Source organism: Oncorhynchus gorbuscha, linkage group LG05 (genome assembly GCF_021184085.1).
Source record: "Oncorhynchus gorbuscha isolate QuinsamMale2020 ecotype Even-year linkage group LG05, OgorEven_v1.0, whole genome shotgun sequence".
Classification (NCBI taxonomy): Eukaryota; Metazoa; Chordata; class Actinopteri; order Salmoniformes; family Salmonidae; genus Oncorhynchus; species Oncorhynchus gorbuscha.
The window spans coordinates 3,764,986-3,789,182 of record NC_060177.1 but is presented as its reverse complement, the minus strand read 5'-3'; the positions used below and the strand labels follow the sequence as shown (position 1 = coordinate 3,789,182).

Below are 24,197 nucleotides of genomic sequence, written 5' to 3'. Positions count from 1 at the left end.
CTCATGGCAGGGTACTGGGTGGAGGCCGGCTAGTAGCAGTGACTAAGGTTCAGGGCAGGGTACTGGGTGGAGGCCGGCTAGTAGCAGTGACTAAGCTCATGGCAGGGTACTTGGGTGGAGGCCGGCTATTGATGGCTATTTAACAGTCTGATGGCCTTGAGATAGAAGCTGTTATTCAGTCTCTCGGTCCCAGCTTTTATGCACCTGTACTGACCTCGCCTTCTGGATGGTAACAGGGTGAACAGGCAGTGGCTCGGCTGGTTGATGTCCTTGATGATCTTCTAGATGGTAACGGGGTGAACAGGCAGTGGCTCGGCTGGTCTCCTGTGAAGTATTGACTCGCGACCTACGGCCTCGTTCCCTGAGACGGGTCTCACCTACTCCCATCTCCCCTGCAGCCCCCCCAACAGCAGTCAGTTGCAGGTTGCCCCCCTGATGCCCCCCAGACTGCTCCCCCAGACTGCTTCCTCCCAGACTGCCCCCCCCTCCCCAGGCTCCTCCCAGACTGCCCCCCTCCCCAGGCTCCTCCCAGACTGCCCTCCCCAGGTTCCACACCTAGTAGGTTAAGGCTGTCAAAAGGCAATCTAATTGAGGGCTGGTCAGGGCCTCCACACCCAGCTGACAGAGGCTATATCCATCTCTGTTGTCATGGCTGAGGTGTTTTAGTTTGCTCTCCAGGGCTGTGGTCAAAGGTGAGGTATTTCTCTCTTCGCTGTGACACACGGCTCCTGTGGTGGAGTGGCTTCATGCTATTGGCTCCTGTGGTGGAGTGGCTTCATGCTATTGGCTCCTGTGGTGGAGTGGCTTCATGCTATTGGCTCCTGTGGTGGAGTGGCTTCATGCTATTGGCTCCTGTGGTGGAGTGGCTTCATGCTATTGGCTCCTGTGGTGGAGTGGCTTCATGCTATTGGCTCCTGTGGTGGAGTGGCTTCATGCTATTGGCTCCTGTGGTGGAGTGGCTTCATGCTATTGGCTCCTGTGGTGGAGTGGCTTCATGCTATTGGCTCCTGTGGCGGAGTGGCTTCATGCTATTGGTGCTCGTCGTGCCGTCTCATCAGTCAGTCTTCTCTTCTCTTAGATCACTTGCCCCCCTATCAGCTGTCGTTGTTCCTTGGGGCAGAATTCCAAATCAATTCCTAGCCAGTAGCCTCTCCTGTAAACCTGAAGACATGTGTGAGCAATTGACCCTACTGCTTACTAAACCCAATGCTTTCAGATCTGATAGACCGGTCAAGCAAGCAGGGTCATATTCAGTGATGAGCTCAGGTCTTCCTGGATAGCTCTTCTTCTCTCAGCCCTCTCAGCTGTTGTTGTGGACCCCCCCGGCATCCACCTAGCGCCCCTCTTTAATGATGTGGTTTGGGACGAGGTCAGGGCCGGGCTTGTGCTGTGTTTGGGTCAGGGTCACGTGTAGTTGCTGTGTGACTCATCTGCCCTGTTTATCACCCTGTATACACACACCGTATCAGTATCAGAGGCATTAGCTAGTTTTACACCCGAGCCCAGTGGCCTTGAGACTCCATCCATAGCTCAGCCAATCCTCTGTCTCTATATATCCTGTCTCTTTCCACTGTCTGACTCTGTGTCCTGTCTCTTTCCACTGTCTGACTCTCTCTGTGTCCTGTCTCTTTCCACTGTCTGACTCTCTGTGTCCTGTCTCTTTCTACGGTCTGACTCTCTCTGTGTCCTGTCTCTTTCTACGGTCTGACTCTGTGTCCTGTCTCTTTCTACGGTCTGACTCTGTGTCCTGTCTCTTTCTACGGTCTGACTCTCTCTGTGTCCTGTCTCTTTCTACGGTCTGACTCTGTGTCCTGTCTCTTTCTACGGTCTGACTCTCTCTGTGTCCTGTCTCTTTCTACGGTCTGACTCTCTCTGTGTCCTGTCTCTTTCTACGGTCTGACTCTCTGTGTCCTGTCTCTTTCTACGGTCTGACTCTCTCTGTGTCCTGTCTCTTTCTACGGTCTGACTCTCTCTGTGTCCTGTCTCTTTCTACGGTCTGACTCTCTCTGTGTCCTGTCTCTTTCTACGGTCTGACTCTCTCTGTGTCCTGTCTCCTTCTACGTCCTGTCTCCTTCTACGGTCTGACTCTCTCTGTGTCCTGTCTCTTTCTACGGTCTGACTCTCTCTGTGTCCTGTCTCTTTCTACGGTCTGACTCTCTCTGTGTCCTGTCTCTTTCTACGGTCTGACTCTCTGCCATGCCTTCTCCTAACAGACCTGGTCCAGGTTTGACCTGAGTCGGTGTCTCTTCTCTCTGCCATGCCTTCTCCTAACAGACCTGGTCCAGGTTTGACCTGAGTCGGTGTCTCTTCTCTCTGCCATGCCTTCTCCTAACAGACCTGGTCCAGGTTTGACCTGAGTCGGTGTCTCTTCTCTCTGCCATGCCTTCACCTAACAGTCCTGGTCCAGGTTTGACCTGAGTCGGTGTCTCTTCTCTCTGCCATGCCTTCACCTAACAGTCCTGGTCCAGGTTTGACCTGAGTCAGTGAGTTATGCGTTTCACCCTGCCAGATAACAGGGCCCAGTATTGTTACAATGCTTTCTCCACCATGTGTTTCTAGAGAGCAGGTCACTATGTAATAACATTAACTTAAGCGCTTATCACAAATGGAAAAAGCTGGCAGGACTGACGGAGTTCTTCCTGACGTTGCTGCTCTTGGCGAGGCTCAACAGAACAGGCTGCTGTCCAATCAAATTAGCCCGGTACCACACACCTCCTGAGGGAAAGATGGTATTGGAATGTTTTTTTTGTGGATCTTTTCGTTGATTGGCCAATTGGTTTACTTTAAACCAATCAGGGGGGTTGGTGTTGTTGGTTGTCTTGGTTTCTTCGTTGACGTCCGTTCCGTTCCAGTCAACTGACACATTGTACTGTAGTTGAATTCAATGCTTTAAGGAGTGGTTGTGTTGCCTTGGAGTTTATCTTGGTATCTCTGGACTCTGAGGTTGTAGCTAATCTTAGTAGTTCCAGAGGGTTTGTGTTATCAAAGGTAGCTATGGGCTGGGTCTGTGGGCGGGGGGGTCTGTGGGGGTCTGTGGGCGGGGGGTCTGTGGGCTGGGTCTGTGGGCGGGGGGGGGGGGATCTGTGGGCGGGGGGGGTCTGTGGGGTCTGTGGGCGGGGGGGTCTGTGGGGGTCTGTGGGCGGGGGGGTCTGTGGGCTGGGTCTGTGGGTGGGGGGTCTGTGGGCGTGGGGTGTGTGGGCGGTCTGTGGGCGTGGGGTGTGTGGGCGTGGGGTGTGTGGGCGTGGGGTCTGTGGGCGTGGGGTCTGTGGGCGTGGGGTCTGTGGGCTGGGTCTGTGGGCGTGGGGTCTGTGGGCTGGGTCTGTGGTCTGTGGGCGGGCGGGGGTCTGTGGGCGGGGGTCTGTGGGCGGGGGCGGTCTGTGGGCGGTCTGTGGGCGTGGGGTCTGTGGGCTGGGTCTGTGGGCGGGGGTCTGTGGGCGGGGGTCTGTGGGCGGGGGTCTGTGGGCGGGGGGTCTGTGGGCGTGGGGTCTGTGGGCTGGGGGGGGTCTGTGGGCTGGGGGGGTCTGTGGGCGTGGGGTCTGTGGGCGTGGGGTCTGTGGGCTGGGTCTGTGGGCGGGGGGGTCTGTGGGCGTGGGGTCTGTGGGCGGGGTCTCTGTGCTGGGTCTGTGGTCTATTATCTTCAGTGGGTTAGTGATGATCACAATCAGATGGCATTGTGCTGCTAAGCTGAGTAAAGTAGTACCAGATGCCTAGCAGCAACAGCAGTAGCAGCCGAATCCTAGCCCTGTGGCCACAGCCATTATCACATTATCTATGAATGCTGAAACACATTGTACGTCATCGTTTAGCGTGTTGCGTTGCTACCGGGCTGAAAGAACACACTGTACGTCATCATATAGCGTGTCACGGTGCTACCGGGCTGAAAGAACACACTGTACGTCATCATGTAGCGTGTCACGGTGCTACCGGGCTGAATAAACACACTGTACGTCATCACATAGCGTGTTGCGTTGCTACCGGGCTGAAAGAACACACTGTAGGGGAGCTGTCTCTCTCGGGGGCTAGACTAGGGGAGCTGTCTCTCTCGGGGGCTAGACTAGGGGAGCCGTCTCTCTCGGGGGCTAGACTAGGGGAGCTGTCTCTCTCGGGGGCTAGACTAGGGGAGCCGTCTCTCTCGGGATCTAGACTAGGGGAACTGTCTCTCTCGGGGGCTAGACTAGGGGAGCTGTCTCTCTCGGGGGCTAGACTAGGGGAGCTGTCTCTCTCGGGGGCTAGACTAGGGGAGCTGTCTCTCTCGGGGGCTAGACTAGGGGAGCTGTCTCTCTCGGGGGCTAGACTAGGGGAGCCGTCTCTATCGGGATCTAGACTAGGGGAGCCGTCTCTATCACCAGGTAGGTGGTAACAGGCTCCAGCAGCTTTGAAGGAGTGACTTGCCAGACTTTATCAGTCTGGCCTTCAACAGCTGCTGAACCAATAAGGAATAGGGTGCACTACTTTTGACCAGGACCAATAGGGAATAGGTTGCACTACTGTTGACCAGGACCAATAGGGAATAGGGTGCACTACTGTTGACCAGGACCAATAGGGAATAGGGTGCACTACTGTTGACCGGGACCAATAGGGAATAGGGTGCACTACTGTTGACCGGGACCAACAGGGAATAGGGTGCACTACTGTTGACCGGGACCAATAGGGAATAGGGTGCACTACTGTTGACCGGGACCAATAGGGAATAGGGTGCACTACTGTTGACCGGGACCAATAGGGAATAGGGTGCACTACTGTTGACCGGGACCAATAGGGAGTAGGGTGCACTACTTTTGACCGGGACCAATAGGGTGCACTACTTTTGACCAGGACCAATAGGGTGCACTACTGTTGACCAAGACCAATAGGGAATAGGGTGCACTACTTTTGACCAGGACCAATAGGGTGCACTACTTTTGACCTGGACCAATAGGGAATAGGGTGCACTACTTTTGACCAGGACCAATAAGGTGCACTACTTTTGACCAGGACCAATAGGGAATAGGGTGCACTACTTTTGACCAGGACCAATAGGGTGCACTACTTTTGACCGGGACCAATAGGGTGCACTACTTTTGACCGGGACCAATAGGGTGCACTACTTTTGACCGGGACCAATAGGGAATAGGGTGCACTACTGTTGACCGGGACCAATAGGGAATAGGGTGCACTACTTTTGACCAGGACCAATAAGGTGCACTACTTTTGACCAGGACCAATAGGGAATAGGGTGCACTACTTTTGACCGGGACCAATAGGGTGCACTACTTTTGACCGGGACCAATAGGGAATAGGGTGCACTACTGTTGACCGGGACCAATAGGGAATAGGGTGCACTACTGTTGACCGGGACCAATGGGGAATAGGGTGCACTACTGTTGACCGGGACCAATGGGGAATAGGGTGCACTACTGTTGACCGGGACCAATAGGGAATAGGGTGCACTACTGTTGACCGGGACCAATAGGGAATAGGGTGCACTACTGTTGACCGGGACCAATAGGGAATAGGGTGCACTACTGTTGACCGGGACCAATAGGGAATAGGGTGCACTACTGTTGACCGGGACCAATAGGGAATAGGGTGCACTACTGTTGACCGGGACCAATAGGGAATAGGGTGCACTACTGTTGACCGGGACCAATAGGGAATAGGGTGCACTACTGTTGACCGGGACCAATAGGGAATAGGGTGCACTACTTTTGACCGGGACCAATAGGGAATAGGGTGCACTACTTTTGATCGGGACCAATAGGGAATAGGGTGCACTACTTTTGACCGGGACCAATAGGGAATAGGGTACCATTTGAGATTCATCCCTTGGCCTTGGTATTGGTCCTCCCAGATTGTGGGAATAATTCAGATTGTTCTGTTCTGCAACATGTTTGGCAGCTCATACAAGAATGCTGTTATTTTTAATGACCCGGGACTCTGTTGTTTTGGGCTGTTTCCTTATACGGAGCTTTGTTTTCATATATTGAGCCTTACCTTGACACTGGTTGTATGTAGTGTATGTATTTTTGACCAGAGTCCGTAGTGCGCTATTAAGGGAATAGAGTGCAGTTTGGGAGACAGCCTGGACCACCAGAGTAATGACGTATCTCACATCTGTGATCTTTGACCTTTTTAGGTCCTGTCTGCCGCTGTTCTTGCATCGTTAAGTCTACTCAGTCTCAGTGACTTTAACCTCAGCAGAGGGTCTTCTACCAGCCTTCAGTCTTAGTGTCTTTAACCTCAGCAGAGGGTCTTCTACCAGCCTTCAGTCTTAGTGTCTTTAACCTCAGCAGAGGGTCTTCTACCAGCCTTCAGTCTCAGTGACTTTAACCTCAGCAGAGGGTCTTCTACCAGCCTTCAGTCTTAGTGTCTTTAACCTCAGCAGAGGGTCTTCTACCAGCCTTCAGTCTCAGTGACTTTAACCTCAGCAGAGGGTCTTCTACCAGCCTTCAGTCTCAGTGACTTTAACCTCAGCAGAGGGTCTTCTACCAGCCTTCAGTCTGTGGCTTTAACCTCAGCAGAGGGTCTTCTACCAGCCTTCAGTCTCAGTGACTTTAACCTCAGCAGAGGGTCTTCTACCAGCCTTCAGTCTCCGTGACTTTAACCTCAGCAGAGGGTCTCCTACCAGCTTCTCTCCCTCTCTCTTTGTGTAGGAACATGCAGAGTGTTCAGCCCCGGGTTTAAAAACGATTTTGAAATCATTTAAAATGCAGTATATGTGCTTGATTGAGTTTGCCTGACTTAATGGACCAATAAAATAGTCCCAAAACTGTCAATCCTGCCCATCACCGCCCCACCTCTCCTCCCTCCTGCCCTGTCAGAAACCCTCCTCCTCCCTCCTGCCCTGTCAGAAACCCTCCTCCTCCCTCCTGCCCTGTCAGAAACCCTCCTCCTCCCTCCTGCCCTGTCAGAAGCCCTCCTTCTCCCTCGTGCCCTGTCAGAAGCCCTCCTTCTCCCTCGTGCCCTGTCAGAAGCCCTCCTTCTCCCTCGTGCCCTGTCAGAAGCCCTCCTTCTCCCTCGTGCCCTGTCAGAAGCCCTCCTTCTCCCTCGTGCCCTGTCAGAAGCCCTCCTTCTCCCTCGTGCCCTGTCAGAAGCCCTCCTTCTCCCTCGTGCCCTGTCAGAAGCCCTCCTTCTCCCTCGTGCCCTGTCAGAAGCCCTCCTTCTCCCTCGTGCCCTGTCAGAAGCCCTCCTTCTCCCTCGTGCCCTGTCAGAAGCCCTCCTTCTCCCTCGTGCCCTGTCAGAAGCCCTCCTTCTCCCTCGTGCCCTGTCAGAAGCCCTCCTTCTCCCTCGTGCCCTGTCAGAAGCCCTCCTTCTCCCTCGTGCCCTGTCAGAAGCCCTCCTTCTCCCTCGTGCCCTGTCAGAAGCCCTCCTTCTCCCTCGTGCCCTGTCAGAAGCCCTCCTTCTCCCTCGTGCCCTGTCAGAAGCCCTCTCCTTCTCCCTCGTGTGCCCTGTCAGAAGCCCTCCTTCCTCGTGCCCTGTCAGAAGCCCTCCTTCTCCCTCGTGCCCTGTCAGAAGCCCTCCTTCTCCCTCGTGCCCTGTCAGAAGCCCTCCTTCTCCCTCGTGCCCTGTCAGAAGCCCTCCTTCTCCCTCGTGCCCTGTCAGAAGCCCTCCTTCTCCCTCGTGCCCTGTCAGAAGCCCTCCTTCTCCCCGTGCCCTGTCAGAAGCCCTCCTTCTCCCTCGTGCCCTGTCAGAAGCCCTCCTTCTCCCTCGTGCCCTGTCAGAAGCCCTCCTTCTCCCTCGTGCCCTGTCAGAAGCCCTCCTTCTCCCTCGTGCCCTGTCAGAAGCCCTCCTTCTCCCTCGTGCCCTGTCAGAAGCCCTCCTTCTCCCTCGTGCCCTGTCAGAAGCCCTCCTTCTCCCTCGTGCCCTGTCAGAAGCCCTCCTTCTCCCTCGTGCCCTGTCAGCCCTGTCAAGCCCTCCTTCTCCCTCGTGCCCTGTCAGAAGCCCTCCTTCTCCCTCGTGCCCTGTCAGCCCTCCTTCTCCCTCGTGCCCTGAAGCCCTCCTTCTCCCTCGTGCCCTGTCAGAAGCCCTCCTTCTCCCTCGTGCCCTGTCAGAAGCCCCTCCTCCTCCCTCGTGCCCTGTCAGAAGCCCTCCTCCTCCCTCGTGCCCTGTCAGAAGCCCTCCTCCTCCCTCGTGCCCTGTCAGAAACCCTCCTCCTCCCCGTGCCCTGTCAGAAACCCTCCTCCTCCCTCGTGCCCTGTCAGAAACCCTCCTCCTCCCTCGTGCCCTGTCAGAAACCCTCCTCCTCCCTCGTGCCCTGTCAGAAACCCTCCTCCTCCCTCGTGCCCTGTCAGAAACCCTCCTCCTCCCTCGTGCCCTGTCAGAAACCCTCCTCCTCCCTCGTGCCCTGTCAGAAACCCTCCTCCTCCCTCGTGCCCTGTCAGAAACCCTCCTCCTCCCTCGTGCCCTGTCAGAAACCCTCCTGCTCCCTCGTGCCCTGTCAGAAACCCTCCTGCTCCCTCGTGCCCTGTCAGAAACCCTCCTCCTCCCTCGTGCCCTGTCAGAAACCCTCCTCCTCCCTCGTGCCCTGTCAGAAACCCTCCTCCTCCCTCGTGCCCTGTCAGAAACCCTCCTCCTCCCTCGTGCCCTGTCAGAAACCCTCCTCCTCCCTCGTGCCCTGTCAGAAACCCTCCTCCTCCCTCGTGCCCTGTCAGAAACCCTCCTCCTCCCTCGTGCCCTGTCAGAAACCCTCCTCCTCCCTCGTGCCCTGTCAGAAACCCTCCTCCTCCCTCGTGCCCTGTCAGAAACCCTCCTCCTCCCTCGTGCCCTGTCAGAAACCCTCCTCCTCCCTCGTGCCCTGTCAGAAACCCTCCTCCTCCCTCGTGCCCTGTCAGAAACCCTCCTCCTCCCCGTGCCCTGTCAGAAACCCTCCTCCTCCCTCGTGCCCTGTCAGAAACCCTCCTCCTCCCTCGTGCCCTGTCAGAAACCCTCCTCCTCCCTCGTGCCCTGTCAGAAACCCTCCTCCTCCCTCGTGCCCTGTCAGAAACCCTCCTCCTCCCCGTGCCCTGTCAGAAACCCTCCTCCTCCCTCGTGCCCTGTCAGAAACCCTCCTCCTCCCTCGTGCCCTGTCAGAAACCCCCTCGTGCCCTGTCAGAAACCCTCCTCGTGCCCTGTCAGAAACCCTCCTCGTGCCCTGTCAGAAACCCTCCTCGTGCCCTGTCAGAAACCCTCCTCGTGCCCTGTCAGAAACCCTCCTCGTGCCCTGTCAGAAACCCTCCTCGTGCCCTGTCAGAAACCCTCCTCGTGCCCTGTCAGAAACCCTCCTCGTGCCCTGTCAGAAACCCTCCTCGTGCCCTGTCAGAAACCCTCCTCGTGCCCTGTCAGAAACCCTCCTCGTGCCCTGTCAGAAACCCTCCTCCTGCCCTGTCAGAAACCCTCCTCCTGCCCTGTCAGAAACCCTCCTCCTGCCCTGTCAGAAACCCTCCTCCTGCCCTGTCAGAAACCCTCCTCCTGCCCTGTCAGAAACCCTCCTCCTGCCCTGTCAGAAACCCTCCTCCTGCCCTGTCAGAAACCCTCCTCCTGCCCTGTCAGAAACCCTCCTCCTGCCCTGTCAGAAACCCTCCTCCTGCCCTGTCAGAAACCCTCCTCCTGCCCTGTCAGAAACCCTCCTCCTGCCCTGTCAGAAACCCTCCTCCTGCCCTGTCAGAAACCCTCCTCCTGCCCTGTCAGAAACCCTCCTCCTGCCCTGTCAGAAACCCTCCTCCTGCCCTGTCAGAAACCCTCCTCCTGCCCTGTCAGAAACCCTCCTCCTGCCCTGTCAGAAACCCTCCTCCTGTCAGAAACCCTCCTCCTGCCCTGTCAGAAACCCTCCTCCTGCCCTGTCAGAAACCCTCCTCCTGCCCTGTCAGAAACCCTCCTCCTGCCCTGTCAGAAACCCTCCTCCTGCCCTGTCAGAAACCCTCCTCCTGCCCTGTCAGAAACCCTCCTCCTGCCCTGTCAGAAACCCTCCTCCTGCCCTGTCAGAAACCCTCCTCCTGCCCTGTCAGAAACCCTCCTCCTCAGAAACCCTCCTCCCCTGTCAGAAACCCTCCTCCTGCCCTGTCAGAAACCCTCCTCCTGCCCTGTCAGAAACCCTCCTCCTCCCTCCTCCTGCCCTGTCAGAAACCCTCTCCTCTTCCTCCTCCCTCCTGCCCTGTCAGAAGCCCTCTCCTCTTCCTCCTCCCTCCTCTCCGGTTAGAAGCCCTCTCCTCTTCCTCCTCCCTCCTCTCCGGTTAGAAGCCCTCTCCTCTTCCTCCTCCCTCCTCTCCGGTTAGAAGCCCTCTCCTCCTCCTCCTCCCTCCTCTCCTGTTAGAAGCTTCCTTCTCCCTCCTCTCCTGTTAGAAGCTTCCTTCTCCCTCCTCTCCTGTTAGAAGCTTCCTTCTCCCTCCTCTCCTGTTAGAAGCTCCCTCCTCCTCCTCCCCCTCCCTTCTCTCCTGTTAGAAGCCCTGGGGTTAGATCCACCGCTCTGAAGAGACTGACTGGGGGTTAGATACACCAAATATATTAGCCACAGCCAACCCTCCCTGACACCAGAATGAATGTCTCTCTCTTGGCTATTAGTACCTGCCTTCCCCCTCCTCTCCTGTTAGAAGCCCTCTCCTCCTTCCCCCTCCTCTCCTGTTAGAAGCCCTCTCCTCCTTCCCCCTCCTCTCCTGTTAGAAGCCCTCTCCTCCTTCCCCCTCCTCTCCTGTTAAAGCCCTCTCCTCCTTCCCCCTCCTCCTGTTAGAAGCCCTCTCCTCCTTCCCCCTCTCTCTCCTGTTAGAAGCCCTCTCCTCCTTCCCCCTCCTCTCCTGTTAGAAGCCCCCCTCCTTCCCCCTCCTCTCCTGTTAGAAGCCCTCTCCTCCTTCCCCCTCCTCTCCTGTTAGAAGCCCTCTCCTCCCTTCCCCCTCCTCTCCTGTTAGAAGCCCTCTCCTCCTTCCCCCTCCTCTCCTGTTAGAAGCCCTCTCCTCCTCCCCTCCTCTCCTGTTAGAAGCCCTCTCCTCCCTTCCCCCTCCTCTCCTGTTAGAAGCCCTCTCCTCCCTTCCCCCTCCTCTCCTGTTAGAAGCCCTCTCCTCCTCCCCTCCCTTCCCCCTCCTCTCCTGTTAGAAGCCCCTCCTCCTCCCCTCCCTTCCCCCTCCTCTCCTGTTAGAAGCCCTCTCCTCCTTCCTCCCTTCCCCCTCCTCTCCTGTTAGAAGCCTCTCCTCCTTCCCTCCCTTCCCCCTCCTCTCCTGTTAGAAGCCCTCTCCTCCTCCCCTCCCTTCCCCCTCCTCTCCTGTTAGAAGCCCTCTCCTCCTCCCCTCCCTTCCCCCTCCTCTCCTGTTAGAAGCCCTCTCCTCCTCCCCTCCCTTCCCCCTCCTCTCCTCCTCCCCTCCCTTCCCCCTCCTCTCCTCCTCCCCTCCCTTCCCCCTCCTCTCCTCCTCCCCTCCCTTCCCCCTCCTCTCCTCCTCCCCTCCCTTGTGTCTCCTCCTCCCCTCCCTTCCCCCTCCTCTCCTGCTCCCCTCCCTTCCCCCTCCTCTCCTAGAAGCCCTCTCCTCCTTCCCCCTCCTCTCCTGTTAGAAGCCCTCTCCTCCTTCCCCCTCCTCTCCTGTTAGAAGCCCTCTCCTCCTCCCGGGCCCCTCTGGGCTCATCTCACCCTGACTAAACTCATTGTGTCTGACTCTAGGAATGTGCTGATCCTCTAGAGACTCTGCTCACAAGTGTTATCTTTCTCTCTCTCTCTCTCTTGCTCTGATCTGACCATGGTTCCCTCAGGGGAATGAGAAGGTAGCGGGATGGTGGTTCCACCAGGGGAATGAGAAGGTAGCAGGATGGTGGTTCCGCCAGGGGAATGAGAAGGTAGCGGGATGGTGGTTCCCTCAGGGGAATGAGAAGGTAGCGGGATGGTGGTTCCACCAGGGGAATGAGAAGGTAGCGGGATGGTGGTTCCCTCAGGGGAATGAGAAGGTAGCGGGATGGTGGTTCCACCAGGGGAATGAGAAGGTAGCAGGATGGTGGTTCCCTCAGGGGAATGAGAAGGTAGCAGGATGGTTCCCCCCTCAGGGGAATGAGAAGGTAGCGGGATGGTGGTTCCACCAGGGGAATGAGAAGGTAGCAGGATGGTGGTTCCCTCAGGGGAATGAGAAGGTAGCAGGATGGTGGTTCCCTCAGGGGAATGAGAAGGTAGCAGGATGGTGGTTCCCTCAGGGGAATGAGAAGGTAGCAGGATGGTGGTTCCCTCAGGGGAATGAGAAGGTAGCAGGATGGTGGTTCCCTCAGGGGAATGAGAAGGTAGCAGGATGGTGGTTCCGTCAGGGGAATGAGAAGGTAGCAGGATGGTGGTTCCGTCAGGGGAATGAGAAGGTAGCAGGATGGTGGTTCCCTCAGGGGAATGAGAAGGTAGCAGGATGGTGGTTCCCTCAGGGGAATGAGAAGGTAGCAGGATGGTGGTTCCCTCAGGGGAATGAGAAGGTAGCAGGGTGGTGGTTCCCTCAGGGGAATGAGAAGGTAGCAGGATGGTTCAATTTGTAAGGCGCTCTGGATAAGAGCGTCTGCTAAATGACTTAAATGTAATGTAATGTTCCCCCAGGGGAATGAGAAGGTAGCGGGATGGTGGTCCCGCCAGGGGAATGAGAAGGTAGCGGGATGGTGGTCCCGCCAGGGGAATGAGAAGGTAGCGGGATGGTGGTTCCCCCAGGGGAATGAGAAGGTAGCAGGATGGTGGTTCCGCCAGGGGAATGAGAAGGTAGCGGGATGGTGGTTCCGCCAGGGGAATGAGAAGGTAGCGGGATGGTGGTTCCGCCAGGGGAATGAGAAGGTAGCGGGATGGTGGTTCCGCCAGGGGAATGAGAAGGTAGCGGGATGGTGGTTCCGCCAGGGGAATGAGAAGGTAGCGGGATGGTGGTTCCGTCAGGGGAATGAGAAGGTAGCAGGATGGTTCCCCCAGGGGAATGAGAAGGTAGCGGGATGGTGGTTCCGCCAGGGGAATGAGAAGGTAGCAGGATGGTGGTTCCCTCAGGGGAATGAGAAGGTAGCAGGATGGTTCCCCCAGGGAAATGAGAAGGTAGCAGGATATGGATAATGTAGTAGATTCTAGATGTCCTGTCTGTGGCTGGTAGTGTCCCAGTTGTAATGTCTGTGGTTAATTCAGTATATTGGACTCCTGAGACATGTATCTGATGCCCACATGCGTAAAGGAAAAAGCCCAGGGCAGAAATGAGAAAAGGCCGAGCTGAAAATAGTTGGTCCTCATCCGTGTGTCAGACTCTTTTATTTATAAACTCTGACTTGGGAAAAGATTTCTACTGCTGATCGCCAGTCCCAAATGGGACCCTATTGCCTCTATAGTGCATAATGGCCCATAGGGCTCTGGTCAATAGTAGTGCACTATATAGGGAACAGGGTTCCATAGGGCTCTGGTCAATAGTAGTGCACTATATAGGGAATAGGGTTCCATAGGGCTCTGGTCAATAGTAGTGCACTATATAGGGAACAGGGTTCCATAGTGCTCTGGTCAATAGTAGTCAATGGACTTGGCATGGCTGTTATCATATTATCTAATATTAGACTGATGTAATCACATCACAGGGCCTGTGAAGAGGACTTGGCATCGCTGTTATCATATTATAATATTAGACTGATGTAATCAATCAATGTGTATTTATAAAGTGATGTCACAAAGTGCTGAACAGAAACCCAGTCTAAAACCTCAAACAGCAATGCAGATGTAGAACCATTTCCCACCAGTCTCTCTGTTATTGTATTGAGTACTGTAGCCTACTGCTGGGTCAGCCACTGTCACATGACGAGGCCAGTAGAGAGCGGTCCGCTGTCACATGACGAGGCCAGTAGAGAGCGGTCCGCTGTCACATGACGAGGCCAGTAGAGAGCGGTCCGCTGTCACATGACGAGGCCAGTAGAGAGCGGTCCGCTGTCACATGACGAGGCCAGTAGAGAGCGGTCCACTTCGTTTTATATAATCCTGTAATAATTAGTAATGTATTAGACAAGTCAGAAGTTTCCTCCATTCTGTATGACTAAGTTATCATTGTCCGAGGCAGAATGACAGAATCTCCTCCCTGTTTCTGTAGTGAGACAGCTTGATGTAGCAGGACACCCCCTGGACAGGACACTAGTCTATCTCCTGTTTCTGTAGTGTGAGGCAGCTTGATGTAGCAGGACACCCCCTGGACAGGACACTGATGTAGCAGGACACCCCCTGGACAGGACACTGATGTAGCAGGACACCCCCTGGACAGGACACTGATGTAGCAGGACACCCCCTGGACAGGACACTGATGCAGCAGGGACACCCCCTGGACAGGACACCCCCTGGACAGGACACCCCCTGGACAGGACACCCCCTGGACAGGACACCCCCTGGACAGGACACTAGTCTGGCAGTGTGTTGTTGAGTACATATCCAGCTGGTCTGTTTATTAATCTACATTCTAGGCCGTTCTTCCTCTTTTCTAAATGGTGTCTATTTGTGTTGGGAGCATCCTGCCTGCTGCTTTACTGATAACTGTGTGTGTGTGTGTGTGTGTGTGTGTGTGTGTGTGTGTGTGTGTGTGTGTGTGTGTGTGTGTGTGTGTGTGTGTGTGGGTGTGTGCACGCTGTGGGTGTGTGCACGCTGTGGGTGTGCACGCATGCTTGTATCTTGTTGTTTTGTGCTTGTGTGGTTGATTAGTCTCCTTCCCAACATCCGTCTTCTCCTCTTAGAGTCGAGTGTTGTCTTCTATACAGAGCAGCTCTCTGTGATAGTGTCTGTCAGATATATAGTATAGCAGCTCTCTGTGATATAGTGTCAGATATATAGTATAGCAGCTCTCTGTGATATAGTGTCAGATATATAGTATAGCAGCTCTCTGTGATATAGTGTCTGTCAGATATAGCAGCTCTATGTGATATAGTGTCTGTCAGATATATAGTATAGCAGCTCTATGTGATATAGTGTCAGATATATAGTATAGCAGCTCTCTGTGATATAGTGTCAGATATATAGTATAGCAGCTCTCTGTGATATAGTGTCTGTCAGATATACAGTATAGCAGCTCTCTGTGATATAGTGTCTGTCAGATATATAGTATAGCAGCTCTCTGTGATATAGTGTCAGATATATATAGTATAGCAGCTCTCTGTGATATAGTGTCTGTCAGATATATAGTATAGCAGCTCTCTGTGATATAGTGTCTGTCAGATATATAGTATAGCAGCTCTCTGTGATATAGTGTCTGTCAGATATAGCAGCTCGCTGTGATATAGTGTCTGTCAGATATAGCAGCTCTCTGTGATATAGTGTCAGATATATAGTATAGCAGCTCTCTGTGATATAGTGTCTGTCAGATATATAGTATAGCAGCTCTCTGTGATATAGTGTCTGTCAGATATAGCAGCTCTCTGTGATATAGTGTCTGTCAGATATATAGTATAGCAGCTCTCTGTGATATAGTGTCTGTCAGATATATAGTATAGCAACTCTATGTGATATAGTGTCAGATATATAGTATAGCAGCTCTCTGTGATATAGTGTCAGATATATAGTATAGCAGCTCTCTGTGATATAGTGTCAGATATATAGTATAGCAGCTCTCTGTGATATAGTGTCTGTCAGATATATAGTATAGCAGCTCTCTGTGATATAGTGTCTGTCAGATATATAGTATAGCAGCTCTCTGTGATATAGTGTCAGATATATAGTATAGCAGCTCTCTGTGATATAGTGTCTGTCAGATATAGCAGCTCTCTGTGATATAGTGTCAGATATATAGTATAGCAGCTCTCTGTGATATAGTGTCAGATATATAGTATAGCAGCTCTCTGTGATATAGTGTCTGTCAGATATATAGTATAGCAGCTCTCTGTGATATAGTGTCAGATATATAGTATAGCAGCTCTCTGTGATATAGTGTCTGTCAGATATATAGTATAGCAGCTCCCTGTGATATAGTGTCTGTCAGATATAGCAGCTCCCTGTGATATAGTGTCAGATATATAGTATAGCAGCTCTCTGTGATATAGTGTCTGTCAGATATATAGTATAGCAGCTCTCTGTGATATAGTGTCTGTCAGATATATAGTATAGCAGCTCTCTGTGATATAGTGTCAGATATATAGTATAGCAGCTCTCTGTGATATAGTGTCAGATATATAGTATAGCAGCTCTCTGTGATATAGTGTCTGTCAGATATATAGTATAGCAGCTCTCTGTGATATAGTGTCTGTCAGATATATAGTATAGCAGCTCTCTGTGATATAGTGTCTGATATATAGTATAGCAGCTCTCTCACGTTCTCATTTACAACTGCGACCCTGGCCAAGATAAAGCAAAGCAGTTCGACACAAACAACAACACAGCGTTACGCATGGAGCAAACTATAAACAAGTCAATGACACAGTAGAGAAGAGAGAGTCTATATGCAGTGTGTGCAAAAGGCATGAGGAGGTAAGGCAATAAATAGGCCATAGGAGGGAATTATTACAATTTACCAGATTAACACTGGAGTGATAGAGGAGCAGATGATGATGTACAGGTAGAGATACTGGTGTGCAAAAGAGCAGGACAGTAAATAAAAACAGTATGGGGATGAGGTAGGTAGATTGGGTGGGCTATTTTACAGATGGACTGTCAGAATCATAAAACACGGGATGAGATGTTTCTGTCCATCTTGCCAATAGATAGTATGCACTCACATGAGAGATGGACTATGTACAGCTGCAGTAGAGAACTGGAAGGAAAGGAGGCCAAATGAGGTGTCTACATCTGCCTGACAACAGAATTCTGTTTCCCGCGTCAGTCCTCTACTCTGCCTGACAACAGAACTCTGTTTCCCGCGTCAGTCCTCTACTCTGCCTGACAACAGAACTCTGTTTCCCGCGTCAGTCCTCTACTCTGCCTGACAACAGAACTCTGTTTCCCGTGTCAGTCCTCTACATCTGCCTGACAACAGAACTCTGTTTCCCGTGTCAGTCCTCTACTCTGCCTGACAACAGAACTCTGACCCCCTTAGAGGAAGAAACAGGAAATGACCATGTTCCGTTCTGGAAAACCCCACCGGTCGTCGTCCTGAGTTAAATGGATGCTGATTGTGTTGTTTGGTGTCCGGGGACGTGACTCTCTTTCAGAAGCCAAGCAAGGAGTCGCTGTTAAAGGATCTACTGATGATATGGAGGTTGCATCCTCATGTTTTAGATACGGGTCGTAGGGAGGATGTTACCATAATGTATTGATATGGGTCGTAGGGAGGATGTTACCATAATGTATTGATACGGGTCATAGGGAGGATGTTACCATAATGTATTGATATGGGTCGTAGGGAGGATGTTACCATAATGTATTGATACGGGTCATAGGGAGGATGTTACCATAATGTATTGATATGGGTCGTAGGGAGGATGTTACCATAATGTATTGATATGGGTCGTAGGGAGGATGTTACCATAATGTATTGATATGGGTCGTAGGGAGGATGTTACCGTGATGTATTGATACGGGTTGTAGGGAGGATGTTACCATAATGTATTGATACGGGTCATAGGGAGGATGTTACCATAATGTATTGATACGGGTCATAGGGAGGATGTTACCATAATGTATTGATACGGGTCATAGGGAGGATGTTACCATAATGTATTGATACGGGTCATAGGGAGGATGTTACCATAATGTATTGATACGGGTCATAGGGAGGATGTTACCATAATGTATTTATGGGTCATAGGGAGGATGTTACCATAATGTATTTATGGGTCGTAGGGAGGATGTTACCATAATGTATTGATACGGGTCGTAGGGAGGATGTTACCATAATGTATTGATACGGGTCGTAGGGAGGATGTTACCATAATGTATTGATACGGGTCATAGGGAGGATGTTACCATAATGTATTTATGGGTCATAGGGAGGATGTTACCATAATGTATTTATGGGTCGTAGGGAGGATGTTACCATAATGTATTGATACGGGTCGTAGGGAGGATGTTACCATAATGTATTGATACGGGTCGTAGGGAGGATGTTACCATAATGTATTGATACGGGTCGTAGGGAGGATGTTACCATAATGTATTGATACGGGTCGTAGGGAGGATGTTACCATAATGTATTGATACGGGTCGTAGGGAGGATGTTACCATAATGTATTGATACGGGTCGTAGGGAGGATGTTACCATAATGTATTGATACGGGTCGTAGGGAGGATGTTACCATAATGTATTGATACGGGTCGTAGGGAGGATGTTACCATAATGTATTGATACGGGTCGTAGGGAGGATGTTACCATAATGTATTGATACGGGTCGTAGGGAGGATGTTACCGTGATGTATTGATACGGGTCGTAGGGAGGATGTTACCATAATGTATTGATACGGGTCGTAGGGAGGATGTTACCATAATGTATTGATACGGGTCGTAGGGAGGATGTTACTGTGATGTATTGATACGGGTCGTAGGGAGGATGTTAACATAATGTATTGATATGGGTCGTAGGGAGGACGTTACCATAATGTATTGATACGGGTCGTAGGGAGGATGTTACCATAATGTATTGATACGGGTCGTAGGGAGGATGTTACCATAATGTATTGATACGGGTCGTAGGGAGGATGTTACCATAATGTATTGATACGGGTCATAGGGAGGATGTTACCATAATGTATTTATGGGTCATAGGGAGGATGTTACCATAATGTATTTATGGGTCGTAGGGAGGATGTTACCATAATGTATTGATACGGGTTGTAGGGAGGACGTTACCATAATGTATTGATACGGGTCGTAGGGAGGACGTAAATCACAGTCCTGAACTCTGATAGGCTACTAGATACTGTCTGATCTGTGTAAATCACAGTCCTTAACACTGATAGGCTACTAGATACTGTCTGATCTGTGTAAATCACAGTCCTTAACACTGATAGGCTACTAGATACTGTCTGATCTGTGTAAATCACAGTCCTGAACACTGATAGGCTACTAGATACTGTCTGATCCGTGGTGTTGAGTGTTGTTGTTTAGGGGTTGTTGGTATCCATGGTAACAGCAGTGAATGGTGGTAGTACGCCAGGCATGGTTTACTGCTATGACCACATCTGACCGTTGACGTGTGTGTGTGTGTGTGTGTGTGTGTGTGTGTGTGTGTCACAATATTTGCAATACACACACACACACACACACACACACACACACACACACACACACACGGATCCCCTGCGGTGTGTAACCACAGCCACGGCTCATAATCTTCTGACAGTTGTTTAGAAGGCTGGTTTCTCTCTCTGAAAGGAGATATGCTCTGTCTCTCCGTGTCTATCAGTCGGTCTGAACTTGATCTACTGCAGAGTCTGAATCTGGGCTTTACAGTCTTGAGGCTCCATGTCTCAAGGTTTCAGAGTAGAAGTGCTGATTTATGGTCAGTTCTGCCCTTTGAGGTCCCAAATTAATCAGATTGCATGGACATGGAGGACCTGTAGATCAGTGTACAGATAACCCTTAACTAAACACTACAGTAGACCCTTAACTAAACACTACAGTAGACCCCTAACTAAACACTACAGTAGACCCCTAACTAAACACTACAGTAGACCCCTAACTAAACACTACAGTAGACCCCTAACTAAACACTACAGTAGACCCCTAACTAAACACTACAGGAGACCCCTAACTAAACACTACAGGAGACCCCTAACTAAACACTACAGGAGACCCCTAACTAAACACTACAGTAGACCCCTAACTAAACACTACAGTAGACCCCTAACTAAACACTACAGTAGACCCCTAACTAAACACTACAGTAGACCCCTAACTAAACACTACAGTAGACCCCTAACTAAACACTACAGTAGACCCCTAACTAAACACTACAGTAGACCCCTAACTAAACACTACAGTAGACCCCTATCTAAACAACCCCACTGCCCTAAGATGCTGTAGGTTATTTGTAGTGGTGTTGTGTGGGGACCTCTCCCCGGGCCGTGTGGGGACCTCTCCCCGGGCCGCGTGGGGACCTCTCCCCGGGCCGCGTGGGGACATCTCCCCGGGCCGCGTGGGGACCTCTCCCCCGGGCCGCGTGGGGACCTCTCCCCCGGGCCGCGTGGGGACCTCTCCCCCGGGCCGCCTCTCCCCCGGGCCGCCTCTCCCCGGGCCGCCTCTCCCCGGGCCGCCTCTCCCCGGGCCGCCTCTCCCGGGCCGCCTCTCCCGGGCCGCCTCTCCCCGGGCCGCCTCTCCCCCGGGCCGCCTCTCCCCGGGCCGCCTCTCCCCGGGCCGCCTCTCCCCCGGGCCGCCTCTCCCCCGGGCCGCCTCTCCCCCGGGCCGCCTCTCCCCCGGGCCGCCTCCCCGGGCCGCCTCTCCCCCGGGCCGCCTCTCCCCGGGCCGCCTCTCCCCCGGGCCGCCTCTCCCCGGGCCGCCTCTCCCCCGGGCCGCCTCTCCCCGGGCCGCCTCTCCCCGGCCGCGTGGGGCCGCCTCTCCCCCGGGCCGCGTGGGGCCGCCTCTCCCCCGGGCCGCGTGGGGCCGCCTCTCCCCCGGGCCGCGTGGGGCCGCCTCTCCCCCGGGCCGCGTGGGGCCGCCTCTCCCCCGGGCCGCGTGGGGCCGCCTCTCCCCCGGGCCGCGTGGGGCCGCCTCTCCCCCGGGCCGCGTGGGGCCGCCTCTCCCCCGGGCCGCGTGGGGACATTATTGTTAACCTCATCTCTTTGATCTCTTTCAGAGAAGCTGTACAACTCTCATGGACCTGAGCTCCGGAGGTCCCTGTTCTCCCTCAAGCAGCTCTTCGAGGTAAAGACCAGTATATTATCTCTGGATAGAGACCAGTGTATTATCTCTGGATAGAGACCAGTGTATTATCTCTGGATAGAGACCAGTGTATTATCTCTGGGCAGAGACCAGTGTATTAGAAAGAGCTGCTTCCTGTGCTTGGCCCTCCTATGTTGAACATAATAAACGGCTCTCTATCCACTGGATGTGTACCAAACTCACTAAAAGTGGCAGTAATAAAGCCTCTCTTGAAAAAGCCAAACCTTGACCCAGAAAATATAAAAAACTATCGGCCTATATCAAATCTTCCATTCCTCTCAAAGATTTTAGAGAAGGCTGTTGCGCAGCAACTCACTGCCTTCCTGAAGACAAACAATGTATACGAAATGCTTCAGTCTGGTTTTAGACCCCATCATAGCACTGAGACGGCACTTGTGAAGGTGGTAAATGACATTTTGATGGCATCGGACCGAGGCTCTGCATCTGTCCTCGTGCTCCTAGACCTTAGTGCTGCTTTTGATACCATCGATCACCACATTCTTTTGGAGAGATTGGAAACCCAAATTGGTCTACACGGACATGTTCTGGCCTGGTTTAGGTCTTATCTGTCGGAAAGATATCAGTTTGTCTCTGTGAATGGTTTGTCCTCTGACAAATCAACTGTACATTTCGGTGTTCCTCAAGGTTCTGTTTTAGGACCACTATTGTTTTCACTATATATTTTACCTCTTGGGGATGTTATTCGAAAACATAATGTAAACTTTCACTGCTATGCGGATGACACACAGCTGTACATTTCAATGAAACACGGTGAAGCACCAAAATTGCCCTCGCTAGAAGCATGTGTTTCAGACATAAGGAAGTGGATGGCTGCAAACTTTCTACTATTAAACTCGGACAAAACAGAGATGCTTGTTCTAGGTCCCAAGAAACAAAGAGATCTTCTGTTGAATCTGACAATTAATCTTAATGGTTGTACAGTCGTCTCAAATAAAACTGTGAAGGACCTCGGCGTTACTCTGGACCCTGATCTCTCTTTTGAAGAACATATCAAGACCATTTCGAGGACAGCTTTTTTCCATCTACGTAACATTGCAAAAATCAGAAACTTTCTGTCCAAAAAATGATGCAGAAAAATTAATCCATGCTTTTGTCACTTCTAGGTTAGACTACTGCAATGCTCTATTTTCCGGCTACCCGGATAAAGCACTAAATAAACTTCAGTTAGTGCTAAATACGGCTGCTAGAATCCTGACTAGAACCAAAAAATTTGATCATATTACTCCAGTGCTAGCCTCTCTACACTGGCTTCCTGTCAAAGCAAGGGCTGATTTCAAGGTTTTACTGCTAACCTACAAAGCATTACATGGGCTTGCTCCTACCTACCTCTCTGATTTGGTCCTGCCGTACATACCTATACGTACGCTACGGTCACAAGACGCAGGCCTCCTAATTGTCCCTAGAATTTCTAAGCAAACAGCTGGAGGCAGGGCTTTCTCCTATAGAGCTCCATTTTTATGGAACGGTCTGCCTACCCATGTCAGAGACGCAAACTCGGTCTCAACCTTTAAGTCTTTACTGAAGACTCATCTCTTCAGTGGGTCATATGATTGAGTGTAGTCTGGCCCAGGAGTGGGAAGGTGAACGGAAAGGCTCTGGAGCAACGAACCGCCCTTGCTGTCTCTGCCTGGCCGGTTCCCCTTTTTCCACTGGGATTCTCTGCCTCTAACCCTGTTACGGGGCTGAGTCACTGGCTTGCTGGGGCTCTCTCGTGCCGTCCCTGGGGGGTGCGTCACCTGGGTGGGTTGATTCACTGTTGTGGTCGGCCTGTCTGGGTTTCCCCCCCTTTGGGTTGTACCGTGTCGGAGATCTTTGTGGGCTATACTCGGCCTTGTCTCAGGATGGTAGTTGGTGGTTGTAGATTTCCCTCTAGTGGTGTGGGGGCTGTGCTTTGGCAAAGTGGGTGGGGTTATATCCTTCCTGTTTGGCCCTGTCCGGGGTGTCCTCGGATGGGGCCACAGTGTCTCCTGACCCCTCCTGTCTCAGCCTCCAGTATTTATGCTGCAGTAGTTTATGTGTCGGGGGGCTAGGGTCAGTTTGTTTATCTGGAGTACTTCTCCTGTCCTATTCGGTGTCCTGTGTAAATCTAAGTGTGCGTTCTCTAATTCTCTCCTTCTCTCCTTCTTTCTCTCTCTCGGAGGACCTGAGCCCTAGAACCATGCCCCAGGACTACCTGACATGATGACTCCTTGCTGTCCCCAGTCCACCTGGCCATGCTGCTGCTCCAGTTTCAACTGGCCTGGGCCCTAGGACCATGTCCCAGGACTACCTGACATGAGGACTCCTTGCTGTCCCCAGTCCACCTGGCCATGCTCCTGCTCCAGTTTCAACTGTTCTGCCTTACTATTATTCAACCATGCTGGTCATTTATGAACATTTGAACATCTTGGCCACGTTCTGTTATAATCTCCACCGGCACAGCCAGAAGAGGACTGGCCACCCCACATATGCTCTCTCTAATTCTCTCTTTCTTTCTCTCTCTCGGAGGACCTGAGCCCTAGGACCGTGCCCCAGGACTACCTGACATGATGGCTCCTTGCTGTCCCCAGTCCACCTGACTGTGCTGCTGCTCCAGTTTCAACTGTTCTGCCTTATTATTATTTGACCATGCTGGTCATTTATGAACATTTGAACATCTTGGTCATTTTCTGTTATAATCTCTACCCGGCACAGCCAGAAGAGGACTGGCCACCCCACATAGCCCGGTTCCTCTCTAGGTTTCTTCCTAGGTTTTGGCCTTTCTAGGGAGTTTTTCCTAGCCACCGTGCTTTTACACCTGCATTGTTTGCTGTTTGGGGTTTTAGGCTGGGTTTCTGTACAGCACTTTGAGATATCAGCTGATGTACGAAGGGCTATATAAATAAATTTGATTTGATTTGATTTGATTATCTCTGGGCAGAGGCCAGTGTATTATCTCTGGGCAGAGGCCAGTGTATTATCTCTGGGCAGAGGCCAGTGTATTATCTCTGGGCAGAGGCCAGTGTATTATCTCTGGGCAGAGGCCAGTGTATTATCTCTGGGCAGAGGCCAGTGTATTATCTCTGGGCAGAGGCCAGTGTATTATCTCTGGGCAGAGGCCAGTGTATTATCTCTGGGCAGAGGCCAGTGTATTATCTCTGGGCAGAGGCCAGTGTATTATCTCTGGGCAGAGGCCAGTGTATTATCTCTGGGCAGAGGCCAGTGTATTATCTCTGGGCAGAGGCCAGTGTATTATCTCTGGGCAGAGGCCAGTGTATTATCTCTGGGCAGAGGCCAGTGTATTATCTCTGGGCAGAGGCCAGTGTATTATCTCTGGGCAGAGGCCAGTGTATTATCTCTGGGCAGAGGCCAGTGTATTATCTCTGGGCAGAGGCCAGTGTATTATCTCTGGGCAGAGGCCAGTGTATTATCTCTGGGCAGAGGCCAGTGTATTATCTCTGGGCAGAGGCCAGTGTATTATCTCTGGGCAGAGGCCAGTGTATTATCTCTGGGCAGAGG

At 52.4% G+C, this 24,197-nt stretch overlaps 1 protein-coding gene across 1 annotated transcript in view; it reads left to right on the top strand.

Annotated features, from left to right (window-relative positions):
- Nucleotides 1-24,197, top strand: part of LOC124035373 (FH1/FH2 domain-containing protein 1-like) — a gene marked incomplete at its 3' end in the record, with an annotated part of 102,876 nt that overhangs the window by 54,700 nt on the left and 23,979 nt on the right. The window contains exon 4 of the mRNA XM_046348832.1: nt 20,614-20,681. Coding sequence (XP_046204788.1) covers nt 20,614-20,681 — 68 coding nt within the window. The remainder of the gene's footprint in view (nt 1-20,613; nt 20,682-24,197) is intronic.